Source organism: Bactrocera latifrons, unplaced genomic scaffold (assembly GCF_001853355.1).
Source record: "Bactrocera latifrons isolate USDA-ARS-PBARC rearing strain unplaced genomic scaffold, ASM185335v1 scaffold_42, whole genome shotgun sequence".
NCBI lineage: Eukaryota > Metazoa > Arthropoda > Insecta > Diptera > Tephritidae > Bactrocera > Bactrocera latifrons.
The window spans coordinates 343,848-369,529 of NW_017537068.1; the positions used below are offsets into that span (position 1 = coordinate 343,848).

General features: G+C 35.1%; 1 protein-coding gene across 2 annotated transcripts in view; it reads right to left on the minus strand.

Moving 5' to 3' along the window:
• Nucleotides 1–25,283, minus strand: part of LOC108972737 (IQ motif and SEC7 domain-containing protein 3) — a 135,937-nt gene extending 110,654 nt beyond the window's left edge. The window contains exon 1 of one of the 2 annotated variants that reach the window (XM_018939491.1): nucleotides 24,198–25,283. In XM_018939491.1, coding sequence (XP_018795036.1) covers nucleotides 24,198–24,769 — 572 coding nt within the window. In that variant the 5' untranslated portion in view covers nucleotides 24,770–25,283. Of the gene's footprint in view, nucleotides 1–11,020; nucleotides 11,616–24,197 lie in introns of those variants that run through there. The other variant, XM_018939493.1, reaches the window with a different exon arrangement.
• Nucleotides 25,284–25,682: the final 399 nt, after the last annotated feature.

Below are 25,682 nucleotides of genomic sequence, written 5' to 3' on the forward strand. Positions count from 1 at the left end.
CAAGTGGAGAAGGACCTGGCTTCACTTGGAATATCCAATTGGCACCACGTAGCGAAAAGAAGAAACGACTGGCGCGCTGTTGTTAACTCGGCTATAATCGCGTAAGCGGTGWCTACGCCAATCAAGAAGAAGAAGAAGTTATGACACTTAATTAGGATGTAGAACTGAAAGTTTACACCGCGGATCGCAGTAGCAAGGACCACCTGCAAGCTAAAAATTTTGAAAAAGCAGGCATGTCCCTGCCTCCTATGGGCTTAAAGCACATATCTCTCAAAACATTCAAGATAAAATAAACAAATTCGCTCAATTCGCCAGTGTGAAAATGAAAGAAAACGGATCATAACCCCGCTCACCCCCATATAACGGTATGGTTCAGAACTACTTAAAGGGCGATAAATCAATACTAAATACGCCAGAATCATTAAATACCAATATGTAACAAATTTTGTATAAATGTTACCTTGACATTCCTATGTTCCAGTGCGAAAATAAACGAAATTGGAATACAACGCAATTTTAAATTTCATCTGCTTCTTTCACTTTCCAAAATACAAATCAAGCTCCAATAAATGTATTCCCCAAATATTGCGTTTCAAGTAGGCCACCTTATGCCCAAAAAATTCTCAAATCAGATCAAAACTATTCAAGTCCCCAGACACCGAATATGTATATGAAAGTTGCGAGGAGTATCTTTTTCTAATAATGGTGCATCTTTGTGCCTAAAATGGATAAACTCGGATACAACCCTGGACCCCATATACCTTACAAACTCTTCGCACCTGAATGTGTTTCCTAGCTTTGTTCCTGGCAATTAAAAAAAATTTAATTAGAAAAAATAAGTTAAAAAAAATTGTAATAATTGAAAAAGCAAAGAAATGTTCGGTTGCACCTGATCTTAGCCCTTTCTTACTTGTTTTAATTTGTACTTATTTGTGCATTGCGCAAATATTGTTGGGTAGAAACAAGAAGGTATTCATACTAGGGTGGTACCTTTTTCGGAAAATCGATGTTTTTATCTTGAATGGGGTACATTAAGTTCGCCCCGATGTTTGTAACACCCAGAAGAATACTACGGAGAAACGTATAAATATTCATTCATCGGAAAGGGCGATACTCGACCATTAAAACATATATGTACATACTTCCAATCCAAACTGACCGATCAAAATCAAGTTCTTGTATAGAAAACTTTTTGGTTGAAAATATATCTTGACGATGGTGTGCTATCTCTGCAACTTTGGACATTAGTGTTGAGTAAACGTTGATGGACGGTAAGCCGCTCACTGCGCTGTGCCTACCGAGAGCTTTAGGAACTACTCCAATGGCGACTGTTGAACTAGTACTAAAAATGTCACCTATAGACCTCTTCACTGAATAGTGCGCAAAAACAGTGGGCCAGCTACTGACTACAGGGGGATTTACTTATAGAACCTTTGAGCATAGCGCTGTTGATAATGGTGACTTGGCAGATACCGACTACGTGATCTCAATTTTCAATTGGGAAAGAAAATTCAGATTATACATAGAAGAATATGGTTGGCGTAAGGATGTGGTAGTTGCGCACAACAAACTAAACATTTATACGGACAGCACGAAAATGGAGAACGGACTTCAGAGATACACTGACCAGTGTTAGGCATAAGGCAGCATTTTAAGCTGCCGAACCACTACAGAATATTTCAAGCCGAAAACTTTTCTATTGGAAAAGTCCCGGATCTAAATTCTTATGTGTCAGAATTCAACTCCAGAGTTCATATCTATAAACAGCAATCAAGACAATAACAACGTGTCTTTGGAAGCAGAAAGTGTCGTAGCGAAAAAGAAAATTTACTTTGCGGTTAATTCTATTAAGCTGCTAATACATGATTTGTGGTGGTCGAAATTGATGGAATTTCTGCCAATTTTTTCAATATTTATATCAGGAATGCATATATCAATTTTATTTTTATTAATTTCAATAGTGAAAGGAAAAACTATTTTGAAAAACTTTTGAAAACAAAACAATTTTAATCGAAATTTTTTTTCAGAAAAGATACTTCTTCAGAGTTTAGACATACCCTAATACTATAAGCACTTAGCACCAATAACGCAAACAATTTTTATATAAGCAATTTGAATTTAAAACATATATATTATAATTTACAGTAAAAGTTAACCTTAACTAGCCGCAGCGCAAACGTTAAAAGCAAATCGGCGTGGAAATCACTTTTTTACCATTGTTTTCGGTTTTCCATTACTTCGTCGGTACAAAACAAAAATAAGTACGTGCTGATTAAAACATCTGCATATAAGTACATGACTCAAGTGCGCGCACACACAACTTGGCAATCATTAGGCGAATTGCGGCAATGCATTGCTGAGCTTTGCGCTACACACGCTCAAGGGGGAACACACATGTTTGACAGTGAATGTGTTGGTAAGTAAACATATATGCTTGAGCTTTGGCCGGAGTACCACATTTTGGGTGCTTGAATGTAAAGGAGAAATAAAAAAATAAAAATGAAGAAAATAAAAATATTGAAAAAAATTTCAATGCGTGCAACATTTAAAATTAATTTATGTTAATTTACGATTTTTCGATTCCCATGCATTGAGCATAATAATAGATTACTGCTAAGCTGCGTGCATAATATATACATATGATAATATGGTGTAATAGAACAAATAAATATTTCCAAACATTTGTATGTATATTGAGTATATTTCTGCATAACTGCATATAAATATATATTTTTACAGGAAAAAACTTTTACCTTGAAATAATTTTTGCTTTACATCCAAAACGTAAAAGTATTTATTTATTTATTTTCGTAATTTTGGCTTTTTTGTTGCTCGGTCTGATGGCTGACTAATCGTCGAGCAAGCTTAAAAAAGTTTGCGTTATTTCAAGCATTTTTGTGCCTTTATTTTGCACGCTTTGTGAACATTCTTTTCTCGGTCAAATTGTTGGTAGGGAAAAAGTGTTTTTAAGCAGAAGAACAAACAAACAAATTGTTGCATATCGTTTTGTTGTTAAAACACACTTTCGATTTTTTAATGAATATACTTATGTATATACATATATTACATATACTTATGCACACTATTTTTGAGTTTTGACCAAGGTAAACAGTGTTGAGTGGTTTTTCGGAATTATGGCTGCCAAAAATATAAATTTTCGGCACGAACAAGCGCGAATGCAGAAATTATATACATATACATATGTATATACCAAGCGATTACTAATAAATGAAATGGTGCTGTTTCTTCAAGCATTAATTGAAAAATGTATTAATAATAATATAAATTAAAGTAATCGAAAACAGAATACTAAATTGATTGCTATAGGTGCCAAAAAAGAATATTAAATTGAAAAAAAATACTTTGATTGCAAATTTAAACAAGAAAATACATGTTTAACAATACTTTAATTTTTATACTCTCGCAACAAAGTTTGCTAAGAAGAGTATTATAGGTTTGTTCACATCTCGGCCCACTGCCACGCCTATAAAATGACGAAAACCGAAAAAGTGTCATAACTAAGCCATAAATAAAGACATTAAAGTGAAATTTTTCACAAAGGGTCGCATTAGGGAGGGGCATATTTGGACGTAATCTTTGTGGAAAAGTGGGCGTGGCCCCACCCCCTACTAAGTTTTTTGTACATATCTCGGAGACTACTATAGTTATGTCAACCAAACTCTATAGAGTCGTTTCCTTCAGGCATTTCCATATAAAGTTTAAAAACACATCTAGATGTGTATAAAAGACAGAAATAGAAGAAATCGGATAATAACCACGCCCACCTCCCATACAAAGGTTATGTTGAAAATCACTAAAAGTGCGTTAACCGACTAACAAAAAACGTCAGAAACACTAAATTTTACGGAAGAATTGGCAGAAGGAAGCTGCACCCAGGCTTTTTTTATGGACCAAAAACCATATCTCAGGAACTACTCAACCGATTTCAATGAAATTCGGTATATAATATTTTCTTAACACCCTGATGACATGTACGAGATATGTGTGAAATCGGTTCACAACTACGCCTTCTTCCAATATAACGCTATTTTGAATTCCATCTGATGCCTTCCCTGTATAATATATACATTAGGAACCAATTATGATAGCGGAATAAAACTTTACACAAATACGGTATTTGAGCTGAGGTATCCCTTGTGGAAAAATTGTCGTGATCGGACTATAACTCGAATATATCGAACACGAAGAACTCAGTGCCTAACCTAACCTAATTTTTCACAGAAAATATCGGTAAATCAATACAGTTAAAATWAATGAAAATACAATTCAAGACTCAAAGTACACAAATTGATCTAATCTAATTAATTTTACAGCAAAATAAAACCATATGTAAATGACGGATAATGAAATCGATTATCACTTTATCATGCGAGAGTATGAAATGTTAGGTGACACCCGAACTTAGCCCTTCCTTACTTGTTGTTTTCTTTATTTAACAAACGGAATTATAATTTTGGAATATTAGAGCACTAAAACAAAAACCTCTAAAAATATGTACTCCTAAATATACTAAACTCTAAGTATGAATATAGATAAGCTACTTAAATAAAAGAAGTTACATTATACAATAGGTGAAAAATGTATAATGCATAAAATGCAAAAAGAGAGAAAAATACAGGGAGAAGAACTTATAATTATTATACTCTTGCAACCAGTTGATAAGGAGTATTACGGTTTCGTTCAACTAACGGTTGTACGTATCATCTGAAACTAAACAAAATATATAGATATAGGGTTATATATACAAAAAGATCAGGATGACGACAAAAGTTGAAATCCGGTTGACTGTTTGTCTGTCCCGCCCGTGCAAGCTATAGCTTGTGTAAAAATTGAGGTATCTCGATGAAACTCTATATGTTAATGTTTTAGTACAAAAAACAAAAAAAAAATGTTAACTTCGGCTGCAACGAACCTAATATACCCTTCACAGCTGCATTTCTTTTAGTAACTATGTGTTCAGTTTGTATGGAAGCTATACGCTATAGTAATCCGATCTGAAAAATTTTTTCGGATATTAATACCTTAGGCACTAATCTATGTATGTCAAATCTCGTGAAGATATCACGTCAAGTCCGAAATTTTTCCATACAACTACCTTCCGATCGTTCGGTTTGTATGGCAGCTACATGCTATAGTGAGCTGATCTGAAAAATTTCTTCGGAGATTACATAGTTGGCTTATAAAATAATCTGCACCAAATTTCGTAAATATATCTTGTTAAATGTGAAAATTTTCCATACAAGAACTTCCGATCATTCAATTTGTATGACAGCTATATGCTATAGTTAACCGATATTAACAATTTCTTCAGACATTACATTGTTGCTTTAGAAAATAATCTATATCAAATTTCGTGAAGATACATTGCCAAATGTGAAAGTTTTACATACAAGAAGTTGCTTCCGATTGTTCAGTTTTTATGGCTGCTATATGTTATAGTGGTCCGATATCGGCAGTTCCGACAAATGAGCTGCCTCCTGAAGAGAAAACGACGATTACAAAATTTCAAAACGATATCTTAAAAACTGAGGAACTAGTTCGTATATTCATATAGCAAGATAACAGACGGGCGGACAGACACACAGACGGACATGCCGAAATCGACTCAACTCAACATACTGATAATTTCTATATATATTTTATAGGGTCTCCGACGTTTCCTTCTGGGTGTTACAAGCTGCGTGACAAACTTATTATATCCTGTTCAGGATATAAAAATTCAAGTTCGACGTAATCGGCCACTGGCACGCCCACAAATTGTCATTATCCGAAACATATAAAGTGCCATAACTAAGCACTAAATTAAAACATAAAGCATGTGGGCAACATCTTTTAAAAAAGTGGGAGATTTATGTACATATCTCCTAAACCACTTAAGCTACAACAACCAAATTACTGCCCATATTGCACAATTATAAATTCCATTTGATTCATTCAGTTTCCAGTACACAAATTAAAAAGCAATTAATATAACGGAATACAACTTTGAACAAATAATTTATTTAGTGTGTGCTACTTTATTGTTTAAGTTCAATAAAAACTGTTCAAGCCCCTAGGTACCGAACATTTAGACCCGAGTACCTATAGTTGACTTTTGATCGAAAATGTCAGTCAACGTGTGATATATATAATTGAAATTAAGGGATAATAATTTTCTTATAACGGTAAGTCTGTATGTCAAATATGGGTTTAATCGGACTTTATTCAGGCCCCATATACTTAATATAAAGATTTTCGAACTTCCGGGTGACTTTATACCGTATATATCTTCCAATATGTGGAAATTCCAAAGAAAATAATAGAGCGTTTCATTCATAACTGTTTATCTTTCCTAAAATAGATACATTTGAGCGAAACCTTGGCCTAGCCCTTATATATGTAACCAATATCAGGATTTTCGAAGATCCGGCGGACTTCTATATGATTGGTTTTACACCTTACAGTATTTCCCTGGCTTTTTGCAAGAGTATAAAATGTTCGGTTGCAATGGAACTTAACCCCTCCTTACTTGTTTTTATTTTAATAAGTGGTAGAGCAGTAAACAATATATTATATATAAATTTTATAAAAAAAAAAGATTTAAATTGAAAAATAGAGATTTTTCATTAGTAACACGAATTATTTAATAACATAAAACGAAATGTTATATATACTTTGAGATGAAATTAAATTAAAAGAGAAACGGCGAAAAATAAATTTTAGTAAATACGGATATACATATGTATATATTATTAGCAGACCCTGTCACGCGTTGCTGTGACTAAATTTTTTGTTATACTTTGTTGTAAACTCTTCACGGGGAACAGTTACCCCTTAACACAATTAAATTATTATGTACTAACGAAGCCGGAAACGTTAAAGCTGGTATAAGAATCCACTGGATTGCTATTTGAAAGGGAAGGACTTTATATACGATTGAACAAAATTTGCATACTATTGAATTTGGTAAGAGTTAATACAAAAGAATTAATTTAAAAATAATTTTTTTTATTTAAATTTCTCAAAAATAATATATATTTTAAACCTAAACCACAAATGGACATTGTTGGCCTTGAGATTTATTTATCGCAAAAGCTAAACGAACTGAAAATTATAACTCCTGAAGGGTATCGCAGAATCCGATGGTATCATTGGAATACGTGTCAACAGGACTACTTCACCTTTAAACTTTCCAGTTAATAGAGTTCCTTCAAGAATATTTCCGGTGATCTTTTTGATCCAAACTCGCCCCATTGCATAACCAATTTGGATTCAAATTACACAGGGGAAAGATGGGTGAATCATTCATGTGGTGGCATTCCGGGTATATCTAGAGAATTTCAATTGAAAAACTTATACTTTCATTTTCATTAAGAACAGTATCGGTTGATTTAAAATTCATCAGATCGCCTCGTAACAACTGTTGTATTTGGAAGTAAATTTCGTCAACATTAACATTTTTGGCAGCCAAAATAGCCCGCTCACTGAGCCAGTTATGATTCTAGTAATTACTCTCTATATATGGAAAAATATTCTGAATAAATTTGTTTTTTTCCTCAAGAACAGTGCATAAATTATCTGGCAGTTTAATGCTCTTACGCTTGAGTCGTGCTCGCGCGTTGTTGACGACTTTGTCTATTATTTGACACTCAAAATTATCCGTTAGCTCCAAAATATTCTAACAGATGACGGTAACTGTTTGCTGCATTGAGTAAGTATTCAATAGATGGCGCTATGTTACAAACACAAATTCAATAGCATAATAATAATTACGTATTGTTGAAACTAAGGTGTATCGTAAATTTACTTTGTATTTGAATATTAAAATAATTAGTGATTATGCTATTAAAATGTAGCTTATATAAAACGTTTGTATTTTTAACATAGCGCTATCTGTTGAATACTTACTCAAACCCATCAATAATTAGCATTAAATGTTAGAATCGTTTGGAGCTAACAAATAATTCTGACTGTCAAATAATAGACAAATAATTTGCAATAATATAATATTGCGATTATAAATTGAGATGTAAGCTAACCCGTCTCTCAAGGTGGACCAAATTACACACGGTGTGCAATCAAATTTAAAATCGGTTCAGTACTTTAGGCGTTCATCGCGGACAAACAACGTGACACGTGATTTTTATATATAAAGATAATAAGTAAAAAAATTAAGTTTAGGTTGTTGATTACAAGAAAAAATCCATTCTTTAGGTCCTAAGAGTTGCCCAAGATGTCTCTAAGTCTATAATTAATATCGGTAGATATACCCATATTCTATATATTGAGTAAGTTGTGCCAACTTTATAAGTGGTTGGTTTTATGATTTTTGGCTCAGTTGTTGGACGAAGATTTAGTAAGTAAGTAGTAATGTATTTTTAGGTCTTGACCGATGCTACGGCTGCTACTATGCCGGTCTCTTTCGACCAATTCAGCGATTTTATCACCATTTTCGACGACAGGCCTTCCGGAGCGTGGCGCATCTTCGACCACCTTTACACCAGAACGAAAACGTTGAAACCATCGTAGTGCAGTCTAAATGGAAACTGTATCGGGTCCATAAACTGCACAAATTTTATTGGCGGCGTGAGATGCATTTTTGCCTTTATCGTAGTAGTACTGTAAAATATGCCGTATTTTCTCTTTATTTTGCTCCATGTTTGCGACGCTATAACTCACGAACGACTTAAAACAAACGACAATCAATCAAACACGTGAAATGAGCTTTCCAAAAAGGTATAGCATGACCCGATGCGACGAATAAAACTATAAATACGCGCTCTCAGCGCCAACCGCAATACTTTTTTGACAACCTATTATTAATAACAAACATTTTTACCATTCAATTGGATTAAGGTTAAGACAAGCTTCAATGATATCGTATCCAGTAACATATGTCTGGTAACATAAATATATATATAGGCAAATAGTCTGAAATATGATACCGAGTTGAAAGCCATTGGGTTGTCGCGACGATAGGAAAGCTTCACATTCTAATTGGTTAAAATGTTAGAAAGTTTTAATTGAAGATTTTTGGACTAATTTTATATTAGGTGGCTAGTTTTAAAGCTTACTATTATTATAAAAAAGCGACCTATTATATATAAGATTTACTAAAAAACGTACTAAAGTGATGGGCTTTTATATTTATGGTAATAAATAAAATTTTCTTGAATAAAATATTTCGTGGCAGATTCAACCCTGTTCCAAGGGCCGAAGCAGCTAATGATCTTTCGAAAATAAACAGTGCATTAAAAATTCTTAACACTGAAGAAACATTGACAAGTTTATCAAGTTCCATTTTTCATAGCCATCCACTTACATAAATACACATGCATGTACATAAACTTATTACTTACTGAATCCTCGCATACTATGTATCGTCATAAATAGATGATTATTGAGTACAGGGCTAAGTGAAAAATATATTTATAGTCTTTTAGCATTTGTGCATTATGGCAAAACATACCACACACAGAATTCACATGCAAACACATGTTATCGACAGTAGGGTGTGTAAAAATGAATTTGTTTCATAAATAATATATAAAATCAACTTATATCTTTATTCGACAATGAAAGTAGAGTGATGGTGATTAAAATTATATAATTTACTGTTAGAAATAGTGATGAGAATGGGCCACATCATAATGGAGACTCAACAACTTTTTGATAGCGAGACAACGATAGATGTTGCATGTAAAATGACTGAGTTAACAGCTGATATCATCGTTAGAATGTTAATAATGAGGTATGTAAATAAGACATCTAAGACATAAGATCTCTCATAAGCCGAAGGCCGCGATATATGTATTTCTACCCTTTTTTTGCTATATTAATTACATAAATACAAACCTAATAACTAGATGGAGCTATGAGTACCAACTTCGAATGGATTCCGTTAACTTCCTGCTTAGAAAGTGGCGACGATAGTCGGAACTTAAGTTAATTTTGGTTAAAACAAAGCCAGTTCCGATTACAAACTAATCCGATTAAAATAGTCCGCGATTCAGGATATACATAACTGACGGAGACGAAGAATTTCTATACTACAATATTTAAAATTGGAAGTCATTGGTATCATAAAACTTGAGAAAAATTATTTGAGGAGTACAATTTGTCGACAAGACAGCGAACTGTTATATTTGTAAGAGAGCGCATAAGTGGAGAGCTTTTATAAGAAACTAAAAGACTTTGTAGAATGATGGACTAAGAATTCCTCACAGATTTTAAACGATCTCCTGGGTTTTGGTTTTAGTAACCTTTTCATATTTGCTTAATTAAATCAGTCTTCGTGTTTTTGTGAATAAAGAAATGAATAACAAGACTATTAAGGAAGACAATGGTATTTTTCCAACCCACGATTGAATATATGTGTTTTTTTTATCAATAATTCGGAACTTTGGATTTTGGATGCTTTGTCTTCACATAATCAGACGTTTTCGACAAGAACCATAGCTTGTTCAGGTATTTTGAAGAGTTTTTCTAAATTGTAGCCATTGAAAGCATTGCATCTAGACGTTCTAATGTGAGGATGAGGCAATTTATCATTACAGTCATTGGTCCCTGAGAACGCCAACCTGGTTAAAGGTTTTTGTAAATTCATATAACAGAAAAATTCCAAAAATTTGAAATCGTCCGGGTGATTATTTGAATTTCGTATGTTCGAAAACGAGTCTCAAACTCATCAATAGGTAGTGAACAACTGAAACTACTTCACTGTGATGACTTTGTGAGGAAAATGAAGTCTTCCTAGAACCTTAGTAAATTTAAAGAAACTTTCTTTGAAGATTTTTTATACATCCTATGGACGCACACTTATTTTGTGAAAAAAAAATATTAGCCCTCGGGACCTATTTCGCGCGGCGCACCAGCAACTCGACGCGTTTCGTAGCGTATTTGGCGAATTTTTTACCTCTAACTTAATATCTAACATAAAATGATTACACACATAAAGTAACACATAAAACCTTTATATTTTAATATTAAGTGAATCAAATGATCATTTTTCAAACGTTACTCTTTGTAATTTTGCTTTGTATGGTATTTGAGATAACAACTGCCGAGATGTATTCCTGGCTTTCACAATCACTATCGTCACTACTGCTAGTATTCTCGGTATCTTGAAGATCTCTGTGTTCCTCTGTAGTTTCCTCTTTAAGCATCATGAAATCAAAGTCATACTTATTTCAATTTATTCGGTATTTCAATTTAAATTCAGTAACCACTCTACCACGACTGTCAGGTTCGAATTGATGCCGAAAACGCAGTCCGGTTCTTGGTTGCGGAATAATCCCAGAGAATAAAATCTTATCTCCATCCCCGTTTACACTTCATAGGGGTATATAGAAAGAGCGTAAGAACCCGCGTCGAAGAAAGTAAACGAAAACCGTACATATGTCCCGCGTATCGAGTTACTGCAGCAAACTAAGCGGTGAGCAATCGTCAACTCTCGAGTTGCGGTAGCACACCCTTGGGTGAGTGGGAGTCCCCCCTCAAGTGCAAAGGTTTAAGTGCTTAACAATGACCAACCTGCTAATATTTTGCAAATTAATAATTTTTTAGACAAACACTCATTTTGGTGAATCAAGTATAGTTTTACGACTATCACTGCCGCTGCTATTACTTTGTGCACCACTATGCGCACAATGTACTTGTATCTAAAGAACCACCGCAATAAAAATAAATAAAATTTTTTCAATCGTTTATATAGTTTCGTTGGAAAATTAAAGTACAAACATATAAACGTACACAAAGACGCGAGAATACAACGAAAAATAAAACACACGGGGGAACTTATGGATGACCAACCAGAGAGGCTGGGTGGTTGGTTCACGCAGAAGAAATTATAGAATGAGAAAAATTAAATTATAGTGAGTACAACCGAAAAGAAATCACAATCACTTACAGCAACAAAAACACGCAACGACATTTTATAACAAAAACAAATCTTAAACGAAAGACTGCGTGCTGCAAAGATACATACATACATATGTATATAATAACAAAAAAAAAATAGTAAGGGAACATGTATGTACATACTATTAATTATAACATTTTCTATTTCACCCCACCAAAGTTGCTAAATTTAGTGCACATTAGAAGTTCACTGCTGACGAGCATTGGCAAACGAGTCAGCTACGCTGCTGCAGTCGACCGCGTTACTGTGGCACACCATAATTTTCATCACGGTGCTGCTGCTCAACTCAAAGCGAGCCAAATATACACATATGAACATAAACACACATACACACGTGCACTCTTGAAAGTGTATGGTTACGCATAGCGAGTGAGTTTCAGGTGCAAGCGAGCAACTATTTTCTGTTTATGTTTTGTTTTGTTTCAAAGAATATGTGGAGCCCGCGGTGGGGCCACTACAAACATACACCACCATATTTAAGTGTCTGTATTTGTATTTGTAGTGTCAGCGCAGCGCAGCGCGTTGCAGTTTATGGTGTTCTTCGGGTGCGCCGCGGTGTCATGCGGGTTAATAATTCTCGCAAATAGAAGCGGTATTATTGTGATTGTTGTTGTTGCATGTCTTTGCTATATTCTCGGCTTGTGCGTGCTGCGCTCGGCTTGTCTGTAGAATTGCGAGTTACGCTTTGTCTAATTCGCATAAAATCATGTTCCTTACTTTCCAAACAACACCAAAAAAAAACAAAAATGTAAGGAAGGGCTGAGTTCAGGTGCAACCGAACATTTTATACTCTTGTAACAACCGAACATTTTATACTCTTGCAACTTGCAAGAATCAAAGCCAGGGAAATAATTTAAGATGTAAAACAAATCATATAGAAGTACAACTTGGCCTAGCCCCTAATAACTAATATCAGAATCCACCTGACTTTACTCTATATGATTGGTTTTACACAAAGCATTTCCCTGGCTTTGATTCTTGCAAGTTGCAAGAGTATAAAATGTTCGGTTGCACCTGAACTTAGCCCTTTCATACTTGTAATTGTTAATATTTTGTGCTGTAACATTTATTTTTAATGACTGATTCACACATGCGACCCATACTTTCTACAGGATTCTGACACTTAGCTTTTTTAACGGTAGACCAGAGATCGTCCATAGTTTTATAATTCAAGTTTGTAATTTCAGCATTAACTTCAATCCATTGGTTTTCAATTGGATTTAAGTAAGGGCTTTGCGCTGGCCAATTCAAAATATCTATCCTCTCTGTAGAAAACCAACTTTTAACTAGATTCGTCATTGTCTTGCATAAATTTCCATTTAATTGGCATAGACTTAAAATCATATGGTTCCATATGGTTTTTTAAAATGTGCAAGTACTGAAACTTGTTCATTTTTCCATTGATTCTTATGAGCGGACCTACACCATGCCAAGAAAATGCACCCCAAACCATAATATTTCCGCCACCATGATTTATCGTCATCTGAGTGTTCCTAGGATTATATTCTTGGCACTAAAGACTATGTACAAATATTCTGCCTTCTGGTCCGGTCCTATCCTGTTAACCTTTGTTTCACTCTACAATACATTTTTCCAAAATTGTAAGCTTTTCTATTGATGAGCTTTGGCGAATATCAGTCGTTTCGATATTTTTTTAAAATAGGAGTGGTTTCTTCCTCGATATATGTCCCAACAACTTTGCCTGATTCAGACAAGTCTAGAGTCCAATGATTGGTTGATATCAGCTGCAACCAGCCATGATAATTTAAATGGATAATTTTTGGCGATTACTATTGCAGCATTTGTAAGCGCATCGATCATATTTTGATTGCGTTGTATACTTTTTTTACGAGAAATTTCCATTAATTCAGCAATTCCGGCCACTTTTTGCCCTTTTTGTACATGTTCTAAATTTTTCGCGTTTCTTCTATTATGGTCTTTCCGGATTCCGTATTATAATATCTCTTTCACTGAAATACTTTTAATTATTTATTTTTCAACAACGCAAAATCCAATCAAAGGTGAAAATTCTATTTTCGAATATAATAAGCAAAGTGTAAACAAAAAAAAAGCACCGTTAGGTTAAGCTTCTTGGAAGAGCAGCTGTGCATTAAATGCAGTGGGACAAAAAGCTGTGACATTGAAAATATCAGTATATTTCTTTTAAGTTGAATAAATATGAAACCTTTTGTTAACTACTTAAGGGCTTTCTAATTCTTTCAATATACACTAAAAAAAACTGCGTTTTCATTTCATTGCTATTTTTTTTTAATTAAAAAGTTATACTCATATATTTTTGAAAATATAAGTTGGGTCAAATAAGCCGTGAGCCACTGTATGTATGTATATAACACTATATCTATCTTGCATATTTTTAGGTGATACGGTTGTACGTACAGAACTATAATACTCTGTAGTAACTGGTTGCAAGAGTATAAAAATAAAAGAAAGAGAAAATGCAATGTGTAGAAGATAACATGAAGGTAAAAGAATAAGTAAAATTACTCGTAAATGTTTTAAGACAAGCCAAACGTCAAACCAGCCACACGGCAAATCTGTTTTCGCTGCAGTGCTAATGAAGTAAAAGTAAAAAACAAAAAAGGAAAAAATGTAAAATAGAATTTCAAATGTGATAATGAGGTGATCACTATGTTGTTGGAACCTGTAATCCAGCAAACATTTCAGGCTGTTACTTAAAAGAAAGATCTTAATTTTAGGTAGAATTTTTAAACGACGAAAAACGGTTAGGTTCAAAAAAGTTTTACATTTTTAACAACATTCTGAAGTTTATATTGTTATATTTTTTATCAAATATTTTTTGTTTTATAACTAAAGAGTCTTAAGTTTTTCAGTAATATTCCTAAGTTGAGATACTACATTTGAATATAATTTTCAATTATTTTACAACTTGATATGTTTTAATTAAAAAAAACAAATCTTCAGTCTCCAAAAATGTCTCGAATTTTTCAATCATTTCGTCAAGCTGAAATTTATACTTTTCTCAATAATATTCCCAACTTTAGAATTGAATATTGATATGTATATATGTACATATGTAGGTATTTAAAAATTGACATTGAACTTAATTTTCTCAATTTCCTTATATTCCTCAACTGTGTTTTCAACTTCAGACTTTTACTATATGTCAATCATATTTTCAGTCTTCATATTCTTCTTTTTTATTGACGTAGACACCGCTTAGGCGGTCAAAACCGAGATTACAACAGCGCGACAGTCGTTCCTTCTTTTCTTTCACTTATCTTTGAACAGCTGTAACTTTTTTTTCAACTTCTCCGAATTTAATTTTATTAATTAAGCTTAAAATCTAATCTTTCCAACATTATATGCTGTGAACAATGTGATTGCTAGCACTGGAGATATACGATTGAAACGACATCTATTGACAAAATACGAAAAGGCTTTTTCAACTACCCAATAGTAAAAGTTTGTGTGAATAGTCGCAAATCACCAAAAAATATTATTTTTGTAAAATTTACCGTTACGAATATCCAGTCATGTATGTAAGTATGAACATTTTTAGTTAACTGGGTTTTCACTTTCGAGAAAAATAGCGCATTGAATTGAAAGTGTGCGCTTACGCGACAGTGTTATTTATTAACTGCCAGTTACACTGTGCAAGCTATAATATTAAAACCCTAAGGTCAAAGGGTATGAACTATGTGCATTTAAGTCTTTTGTGAAGATGTGTGTGGTGTTGCTGCAACCACTACATGCAAACGCCAACAACACCGCTTTGCACGCTAATTTTGTGCGCACAATGGATTGGAAAAATTCAACAAGAACAGAGCGCATTCACAGGCACCGTTATCGGTGGCACATCTAGCAGCTATTTGAAAACCAAGCAGAAGATTGTAGCGGTGTGGAAGAGTGTGAAGATAGTAGTGGTGACTTCATGCCGCTTTACGACTGATTAAAATCGTGTCCGAAATAAAGTAACTATCAAAACAGTTGTCTCGTTATCGCCACCGACGTGGTTTGCTCACTCGCCAAACACACACACACATGTATGCATATGTACAGTAGTAGGGCTGGTCGTTTTTTTTTTTACATCGTGTATGCGAATGGAAAATGTGCTACGGTTAATTCTGAACAGCATGAGAGAACATACATAGTTCTAACTAAAATCGGTTTCGAGCCAGAGATTTTTTGATTTGTTTTTGACATTTTATTGATAATTTGTAGGAATCGGGCAGATCGGACAACTAAATCATTCATCTATTTCACACAAAACAAATTATTCAGCTATTTCATTTTCTAGTTGTCTCTAATTAAAAAGCTAAGAATTCGTATTTTTGCAAAACTGTGTTCTAATTCATACCTAACAATGACAGTGAAAATAAAGAAAGTAAGAAAACTATATCACATATCTCCCGTACAACTAAAAATTTAGATTTTTTATACTCTTGCAACCAGCTGCTAGAGTATTATAGTTTTGTTCTCCTAACAGTTGTACGGTATGTCAGTTCGCTCGTGTAAGCTGTAACTTGAGTGAAAATTGAGAGATCTCGATGAAACTTGGCACTAAGGCTACAACAACCAAATTTTTTAAACTGAAATATTATAAGAACTCCTGCCAACAGTGTGAAAATGGATGATATCGGAAGATAACCTGCACACTCTATATACATATAACGGTAGTATTAAAAACTACTTAAAGCACGATAATCAATAACTAAATATGCCAGATACATTTTACCTTCGAAATCTTATGAGAGGGTTTCATAGGAACCGGTGTGAAAAGGAGGATGGGCGTGGCACTGCCCACTTTTTGGTGAAATGCCATATCTAAGGACCCGACCGACCGATTTCGACTAGCTTTAGTAAACAGCATTCTTCTCAAATTCCTATGTCACAGGCTGAAAATGGGCGAAATCGGGTTATAACCACGCCTACTTCTCATATGCCACAATTTGAAATTTCATGTGATTCTTTCACTATCCAGTACACAGATCAAGATGTAATTAATATAACTGATTAAGATTTTACATTTTTGTGTGCCACCATTTGACCAAAAAATAGTCAAAATCTCACCAAAACGTGGACCCCGGTACGTGGACCCCGATATATATAATTTACTTTTGACAGAATAAATATGGGATACACAATCCCGACAATAGTAACTCTGTGTATCAAAAGTGATTTGAATTGGGTAAACACTTCCCTGAGCCCCCATATACGTAATATTAAGATTTTCGAACTTTCAGATGACTTTATGCTGGATATATCGGCCAAAATTTAAATTATGTCAATGGAAATTACAGAACATATTTTACTCATAACAGTATGTCATTGTGCGTAAAATAGGCACAATTGTAGGTGAGTCTATAAGTTAAAATTGCTTAGATTCGGATCCGTTGGTTGACATTTTATATCGTAAGGTATTTCCCTGGCTTTGATTCCTACAAGTTGCAAGATTATAAATGTTCGGTTGCACCCAAACTAAGCCCTTTCTTACTTGTTCAGATATAACGCCTTCAATTAAAATGCTGGGAGCTCATAATTTTGTAGAATAATCCCCTAATATCTACTTAACACAGTGAAATTATTGAAAATCGGAAAACTACCATGTGTATAGCATTTATTTCTCATTAAAAAAAAAAAATAAATAAGAAGCATAAAATAACTTTTAAGTATATTTTCTTAAAAATTAATTTAAATTAAAGATGATCCCGCATTCGAAAAATATTTTCCACTAGCTTTTCCAGCGTCTTCACTCGATTTAAATTTCTTAAACAAATATCAAAGATTATTATTATTCTTCTTAATTGGCGTAAACACCGCTTACGCGATTATAGCCGAGTTAACAGCAGCGCGCCAGTCGTTTCTTCCAATTGGATATTTCAAGCGAAGCCAGGTACTTCTCCACTTGATCCTTCCAACGGAGTGGATGTCTTCCTCTTCCTCTGCTTCCCCGGCGGGGATTATTACCAAAATCAAATAACTAAATAATAGCAAGTACACGAATACTATACCGCGGTAATCATCATGATGTTAACCCTAATTTGGTCTGATTACCGTATAATATTGATAATCCGAACAATTGAAAACCAAATCCGTCCGAAATATCGAAATGTCCTAATTACCGTAATGTACAAGAAAAAACGGTAAAAAACTACCAATTAAAAATATACTTTTAATTCCACTTCACCACCACCTCCTTTGATGCCAAAAAAACTACATCTTAAAAGGATTTTTTTTATACTCTCTCGTTGCTAAAGAGAGTATTATAGTTTTATTCACATAACGGTTGTTTGTAAGTCCTAAAACTAAAAGAGTCAGATATAGGGTTATATATACCAAATTGATCAGGGTGACGAGTAGAGTTGAAATCCGGATGTCTGTCTGTCCGTCCGTCCGTGCAAGCTGTAACTTGAGTAAAAATTGAGATATCATGATGAAACTTGGTACACGTATTTCTTGGCTCCATAAGAAGGTTAAGTTCGAAGAAACCTATAAAGTGTCATAACTAAGCCATAAATAAAGATATTAAAATGAAATTTGGCACAAAGGATCACATTAGGCAGGGGCATATTTGGACGTAATTTTTTCGGAAAAGTGGGCGTGGCCCCGCCCCCTACTAACTTTTTTGTACATATCTCGAAAACTACTATACCAAACTGTATAGAGTCGTTTCTTTTAGGCATTTCCATATACAGTTCAAAAATGGAAGAAATGGATGAAATGGAAGAAATCGGATAATAACCACGCCCACCTCCCATACAAAGGTTATGTTGAAAATCACTAAAAGTGCGTTAATCGACTAACAAAAAACGTCAGAAACACTAAATTTTACGGAAGAAATGTCAGAAGGAAGCTTCATCCAGGCTTTTTTTAAAAATTGAAAATGGGCGTGGCGTCATATCTCAGGAAGTACTCGACCGATTTCAATGAAATTCGGTATATAATATTTTCTTAACACCCTGAATCGAGTTACAGAATAGGCCCCCTGGTCGATAAGATGGAGCCCTGATAAAAATCTGACAAGTGTTGGTAGGGAACATTTGTTGTGAACGATCATTGCACAAATATCATATTTTTTCATTGTGTTGAAAATATCCATTTTGCACCGAAAAGTAATGATTTGCGGAAAGCAATAGTTTTCTGTTTCCATTTGAAGAAAAGTGCTGCAGAGACACTAAATTCAAAAAATGGTTGCAACGGTTCAGAGATATGATTTTGATGTGAGAAATGAAGAACGTGGAAGACCACCAAAGAAGAATATTGGATGAAGATGATACTTTCAAAATTGCAAAAGCAAGTGATGTTAAATACAACATAAAAAGCCCCCGACAGCCGGTTCTACGCACCGCAAATGACTCGGATCATCCAACTAAGGGCTGTTTTTTCGGCGAACTAACCCCGCTTGGATCGGTTAGTGTTAATTTGTGTTTGTCGTCATTGGAGCAATGCCTTGCAGCAAAGTTGCTCCGTATCCTCTTGACTCGTGCTGGCATTGAGTCCAACACGGGCCTGCACTGACTTGTTCCCCCCTAACCTTCTTCCCGCTCCAAACCTCGTGCGATCAGCAGCTCTTGGTTCCTAGCACAATCTGTTTCGTGTGTCAGACCGTCATACGTGGGAACGGCACATCAGTCAAGTGCAATTCCTGAACTGGCTGGTGTCCTTTCCCTGCGTGTTCCGGACTGCGCACCACGCGTGAGTGGAGTGAGTCGTACGTTGCCCCACGCTGCAGGTATCTGCCCCTGTAATTCAAATGAAATATCACCTACACGCCACTCCCTCACCCCCAGGATCATCCATCGGGATAGCTGCGGTCCCAGAAATCAAACTAAACAGCTGCTCATATCTTCTGAGTTATGCCGGTTTCAAAGTAATACGTAAAGATAGCGCCCAATATATTCATAAGCAGACAAAATTGATAGAGCACCTGAAGTCCTGCAACCCCTCCATCGGTGTAAGTAAGCTTTGGGCTACTGTCAAGGCTTTGTCTAACTCGAAAAGACATGACGACCGAGCTGAAATCCAATTCAATGGTCATCCAGTTTACACTGCACCGATGATGCGATGAGTTAACCAACGGCTGTGCGCCACTTACTTTCACTGATGAGGAGGTTCAGAATATCATCGACAAATTAAAACCTTTTAAATTCATTAGCCCTGATGGAGTCATAAGCATGCATAAGCTAAAGCAATTAAGCTCGATGGGAGTAGGCTATCTCACCAAGGTCTTCAAAAGTGGTCCCACTACTGAAACCTGGGAAACCCGCCAACAAAGGGGAGTTCTATCGTCCGATAACTCTCCTCTCCCTAGTAGCGAAGACACTTGAGGCCTTGCTACTCCCGACCTTCACTCACCACCAGATCCTAGCCAGCCACCAGCATGGATTCCGAAAAGTGTACAGCACCACCACAGCACTTAACGTCATAAACGCTCAGATAGTTCGTGGCCTCAACCAGAAACCAGCCTCTGAGAGAACAATCCTCGTAGCGTTGGATGTGTGTGAAAGTAAACAACTACCTCAACCGACCTCTCCGACCTTTCTTGTTTCCTCACTGCATGGAAAAGAGTATAGACTTCAACTTAATATTGCAGTCGTTGGCGTCAAAATTCCGACTGTCAATAACCCTAAGATTTTAGGTGTAACTTTTGATAGTCTATGCTCTTTCACTCCCCACTCGACCGCGATTATCGCCAAGGTACGGAGCCGCAACAAAATCGTAAAGTCGATAGCTGGCAGCTCATGGGGAAAAGACAACATACAAGCAATCGGCCGGCCAGTCCTCAATTACGCAGTAACAATATGATCGCCTGGATGTAGTGGTTGGCAGATGAGGAACCACTCCGGACCGCGACGGAATGCCTCCTGAAGTCTCTCATCGAACATCTACATAGTGAGACGCTTATACTCTCGGTTAAGGAACATAATGAACTCCTCTAAAAGCAGTGCCTGCTGGGATGATTTCGTAGAAATCACCTTAGCAGCCACCTGCTTTTAGCGGAACCACCTCCTAGAATCATCAAGAGGTCTTTACTTGATTACGTCGACGACATTGTACAGTACGCCGACTGGACTTCGGATACAACTGACTTTCGACTGGTACTGACCGCCATTCACAGTGGAGCCATCAACACCCTTCCGGTGAATGGCGTTCTTGGAGTCAAACCACTACCCATCGCATACGAAGAACTCGAGTTGCCGCGAGAAACGCGAGTGACCGTAGCGCAACTTCGATATTGTAACATGTTAAACTCCTACTTATCCAGAATATACTTCGACATATTAAATGTATATCCAGCATGCAACGAGTCTCCACATGACCCTGACCACATCTTTGCATACCTGCCAACCCTACTCATTTAACATCCTTTACCCTTTGGTCCGACCACGTTGAAAGAGCATGTTTCCTGGGCCTCCCGTTCGATGACGTCGACGACAACACAGATAACCCTTACCATCCTAACGGTAATTGAGAAACCGTTTAAACAACAACAAAAACAACAATTGTACCAACCTAGTAAAAAAAAATGTACCTTCCTTTCACATAAGCGGGAGATTTAAATGAGGAATTCCCAATATTTTCTGGACGGGGTGTAGTACATAAATTACACTTTAACATCGCCAAAAAGCACAATTTTGTTGAACTACTTATTCCACTTCTGACTCGTTCAAGAAAGAATTAATTTTTACAATTAACTGGAATTATATACCTCTTATGTAAGAAAGAAGATCGAACCTGTTTCATAAAAATCACCGCTTTATGAGATCATACATTTTAATCCAAATCGGTAGATACCCAGATCATAGTGTGCGGATTTATGAGATCCGATATACAGAGTCAACAATGAAAATCAATTCTGTGTGGATTACCGCGTTGCCCGAATTATCGAGATTAAACGAGGAATAAACGAATAAAGCTTAGGATCCAGCTGTCAAGAAATGTAAAAACTTAATATAAAAAAATGCTTAAGAAATGTTCAAGAAAATTTCCACCGGTAAATTTCATATCTCTGCCGGTAAATTTTCTTATGCTAGTATGCAGTTCAATACAATTTCAAAATGAACCTCAAAAATTTACGAAAAAATATTTATAACTCCCATTAAAAATCGCTGGCTTGAAACCGGGTTTACACTCATATTATCTTAGGCAAATATGTTCAGAATGAACCGTCCCTGTAAAATAACCCGCTAACTTACAGCGCTTCAAAATGGAAAATAAAAAAATAATGACACCATATTTACCTACAAACAATCAAAGTGCCTTCTAGGCAAAAATAAACGGTATGATTCTGATAACACCAAATTACAGCATGAAAAGGAGTAGAAAATCGACAAAGATAATAGTGGAAAAAACCAACAGCAAAAAAACTACTAGAAGAACTTATCTTATCTTCATGCTTGAGTCATACTTGTATGTGAAGGCAACCAAGCATTTGTTTGTTTTCAAGGGTGGCGGTGCGGTGCTCTCGACGGTTGTATCACTAGTGCTGACAAAAACAACAGTATGAACAGTATGTAATGAACTTATTTGCCATTTACTGCGGCGATTTTTTAGTTGGTTTTTGATTTTCTTCTTTTTGGCGAGTGAGTACATGCGCTATTAGCTTTGCAATATCGCTTTGGCCATTTGTTTGTTAATTTGATTAAAAAAAAAATTGTTTTTTTTTTCAGTTTAGAAATAGGCAAAACACTAGAAGTTATTAATATATGTACATATAGACCAGGTTAAATAATATTTGAAAACACCTACCAAAGCGTCGGATGAAATCCATCGGAAACCAAAGATAAAATAATAAACACTAAAGGAAAAATAATTTATTAGCGATTTGAGATCGTGAAAGGGATGGGGGTGGGGTTGCATTTTTAAGGGTTAAAAGCGGTTAACTCGATTCCCGGCAAAGCTACGAGCTTTATAAATGAATGTTATATGGAAATATTGTAGGTAATTAGATAATTTCATATAATCTCAAAAGTTATGCATGTTATTTAATATGTTATCTCGTTCAAACATTTTTTTCAAGAAATTAGATGGAATATTATGTGCTAAAAATACTGTATTTTTTTAAGTTTAAAATATTTACTTCTTATTCCTGACCGAATATTGAAAACCACTCTTATTTCCAATTATATAAACTCTAGTCAACATTTTAGAATTTTTTAAATTAGTGTAGATTGCTGAGATCTCTACCTTCATCGTTTCTTGATAGACTCTAAATATTTTTTTATTATTATTATTTTAATAAAAAATATTATATTAAAAGCAAAAATAATTTTAAAATCAAGATAGAATCAATATTGAACTAAACTATAAATTTTTATTTTTGGAGGTGAAAAGTAATAAGAAATATATAATATATCTATTTGTTTATAAAAATTTATGATTTGCTTATCAATTAATGAGATCAATAAAATAACAATAGAAAGTAGTAATTTATATTACTTTATTAATATAATTTGGTACAATAAATATTTGTACATCATTACCACTAAAGAATAAATAAATGTTTTTCTTTATTTAAATTTTTTGTAAAATATGAGTACAAGTATAAGCGCATTTAACACATGCCAAAATTTTATTGTGCAAAAAGCTTGAATGAATTCAGGCCATTTCTGTGAAAATTTTTAACACATCAGATTTATTTGTATACAAAAAATAGTAAACGAGTATTTATCAGTATTAAATACTCTAATTAATACCAAAAACTTGTTTCTAAAGAGCGCAATACAGTTTAAATATTTTTTTGTTGTTAATATGAACATACTTGACCGGCCTAACCAAAAATCACACCCACAGATATGTCAACACGCATGGAAATATTATTTCAAGCTCTAGATAAACGAAAAAAAGTGCTTGCATTGTCTTTTCCGTTGCGACGTTCGGTGTGCATAACTCGTTTTTACACGTTTGTTTCTTGTGTTCAAAAAACAAAACAACGACTATGAAACCAGACGCACTTGAGACCTATACGAAAACAATTGAACCTTCAAGCAGTACGTCAACCGATGCAATTGGAACGAGCGTAGTAGGGGTGACTTTTAAGGGCTAACAAACATGCAAACAAACTTGCATGTTATTAGTCACTCAACGTTGCTGAAATTGGTGGTAATAGCAAAACCGGCAACACCACCACAACACCCAGGCTCAATGCCTCAAGCAGTGCCACCAGAACTGTTTAGTAATACATATCCTGCTTGAGGAACATATGTACATATATTGGCACACCCATTCGCACCCTCCAGCACTCTGTTTATACAGAAAAACTAAAAAAACAACAAAAAAACAAGAATGCACTTACCTTTGTTCCGGCAGCTGTTTTAACTCAGACATATCCAGTTCCAATCGTAAATTCGACACTTCGCATAACAAATGATCACGATCAGCTGTGACTTCCTTGAGCTTTTCGCGCAGTGCCCGATTCTCGCGCAGCAACTCTTCTACATTGATCTTGACCGTATTCACTGCGGCAGCAATTTGCGGTGCCAACGATGGTTGTATTGTGGCCGTAGGCGTTGTCAAAACACCCACAGACTCACTAGAACCAAAAATATTTAAATCATTATAACGTACAATACTATTCGTGCCGCTACCGAGCGCGTTGGCACCTATTAGGCCACCAGCATTGGCGCTGCTGTTGGTGTCAATACCAAAACCGGCCATCATTGAACTTGCTATGGCAAGCGATTGTGTGGTCTGATGCAGCTGCTGATCGAAAGATGCCTCAGAACTGCATAGAGAAATTGAGTCCTGAGCCAAATTGTTTTGGTTATATGCAAGTAGCATAGCATCCCCGCACTCCCCACTCTCGTTCATTCTAATATGCAGATTGTCTTGTTGCTGTGACGAAAAGGATTCATCATTATCGCACATTCTCGACTCGTTCGTGCGCACACGCACACAAGTCTCTTAACACAGATGCACTTTGTATTACCCCCCCTCACTTCAAATTCGATATGTCGGTATATATTTGCACTTATATTTCAATGAACAAGCACATTCAGCCAGTAAACACTTCAATATTTCTCTTTTATGCTCGCTTTACTCATCAATTTTAACTCGTAAATTATAAAAATATTTGAATATATATATTTGCTATTTTAAAATATTTCATATGCACTGTGGCACAAGTACACTTTGTTAAATGCACTCAGCGTGGGCGCAAATAAACAAACCATTCAATATTTCGCCAGAGTATTACGCATGATTCTTGAAATTAACACCATCATAAACTTTAATTGTTAGTACAAGGCCCTGCATTGGTCGCGATACATTGCGCTGTATTTTATTTAATTAATATCTGTTCTAATTCGCTTTATAAATTTCACAAAATTATTCAAAACTCTGCCAAACACATTAATACCGAAGAAGCAACAAGAAAACTAAACCAACAAAAAAACAACAATGGAGCAATTCAAGTTTCCAACTGCTTTGCAGGGAAACAAACTGCGTGCGGCTGAAACACTGGCTGCTCTACAGGGTTGCTTTTCCCAAATATTAATGTAATACAGTTTAAGCGTTAGAGTTATCGAAAAGTTTGCCTGTCGGTTGGGAGACACAAGTTGCGGGTTTATTTGGAATAAAAAGTGATATACAATACATATATATATAAATGTGTATAATGAACATTTAAGAAAATTTTATGATTTTTAAAGTAAATCTCTATATATAAGTAAAATATCATGCAGCTGTTCTAATGCCATAATAAATTTGAAATATAAATATATTTTTCTATAACGATAAATTTCTAAAATATTTCTTTAATATATATCTTAAGTCTTTCGTG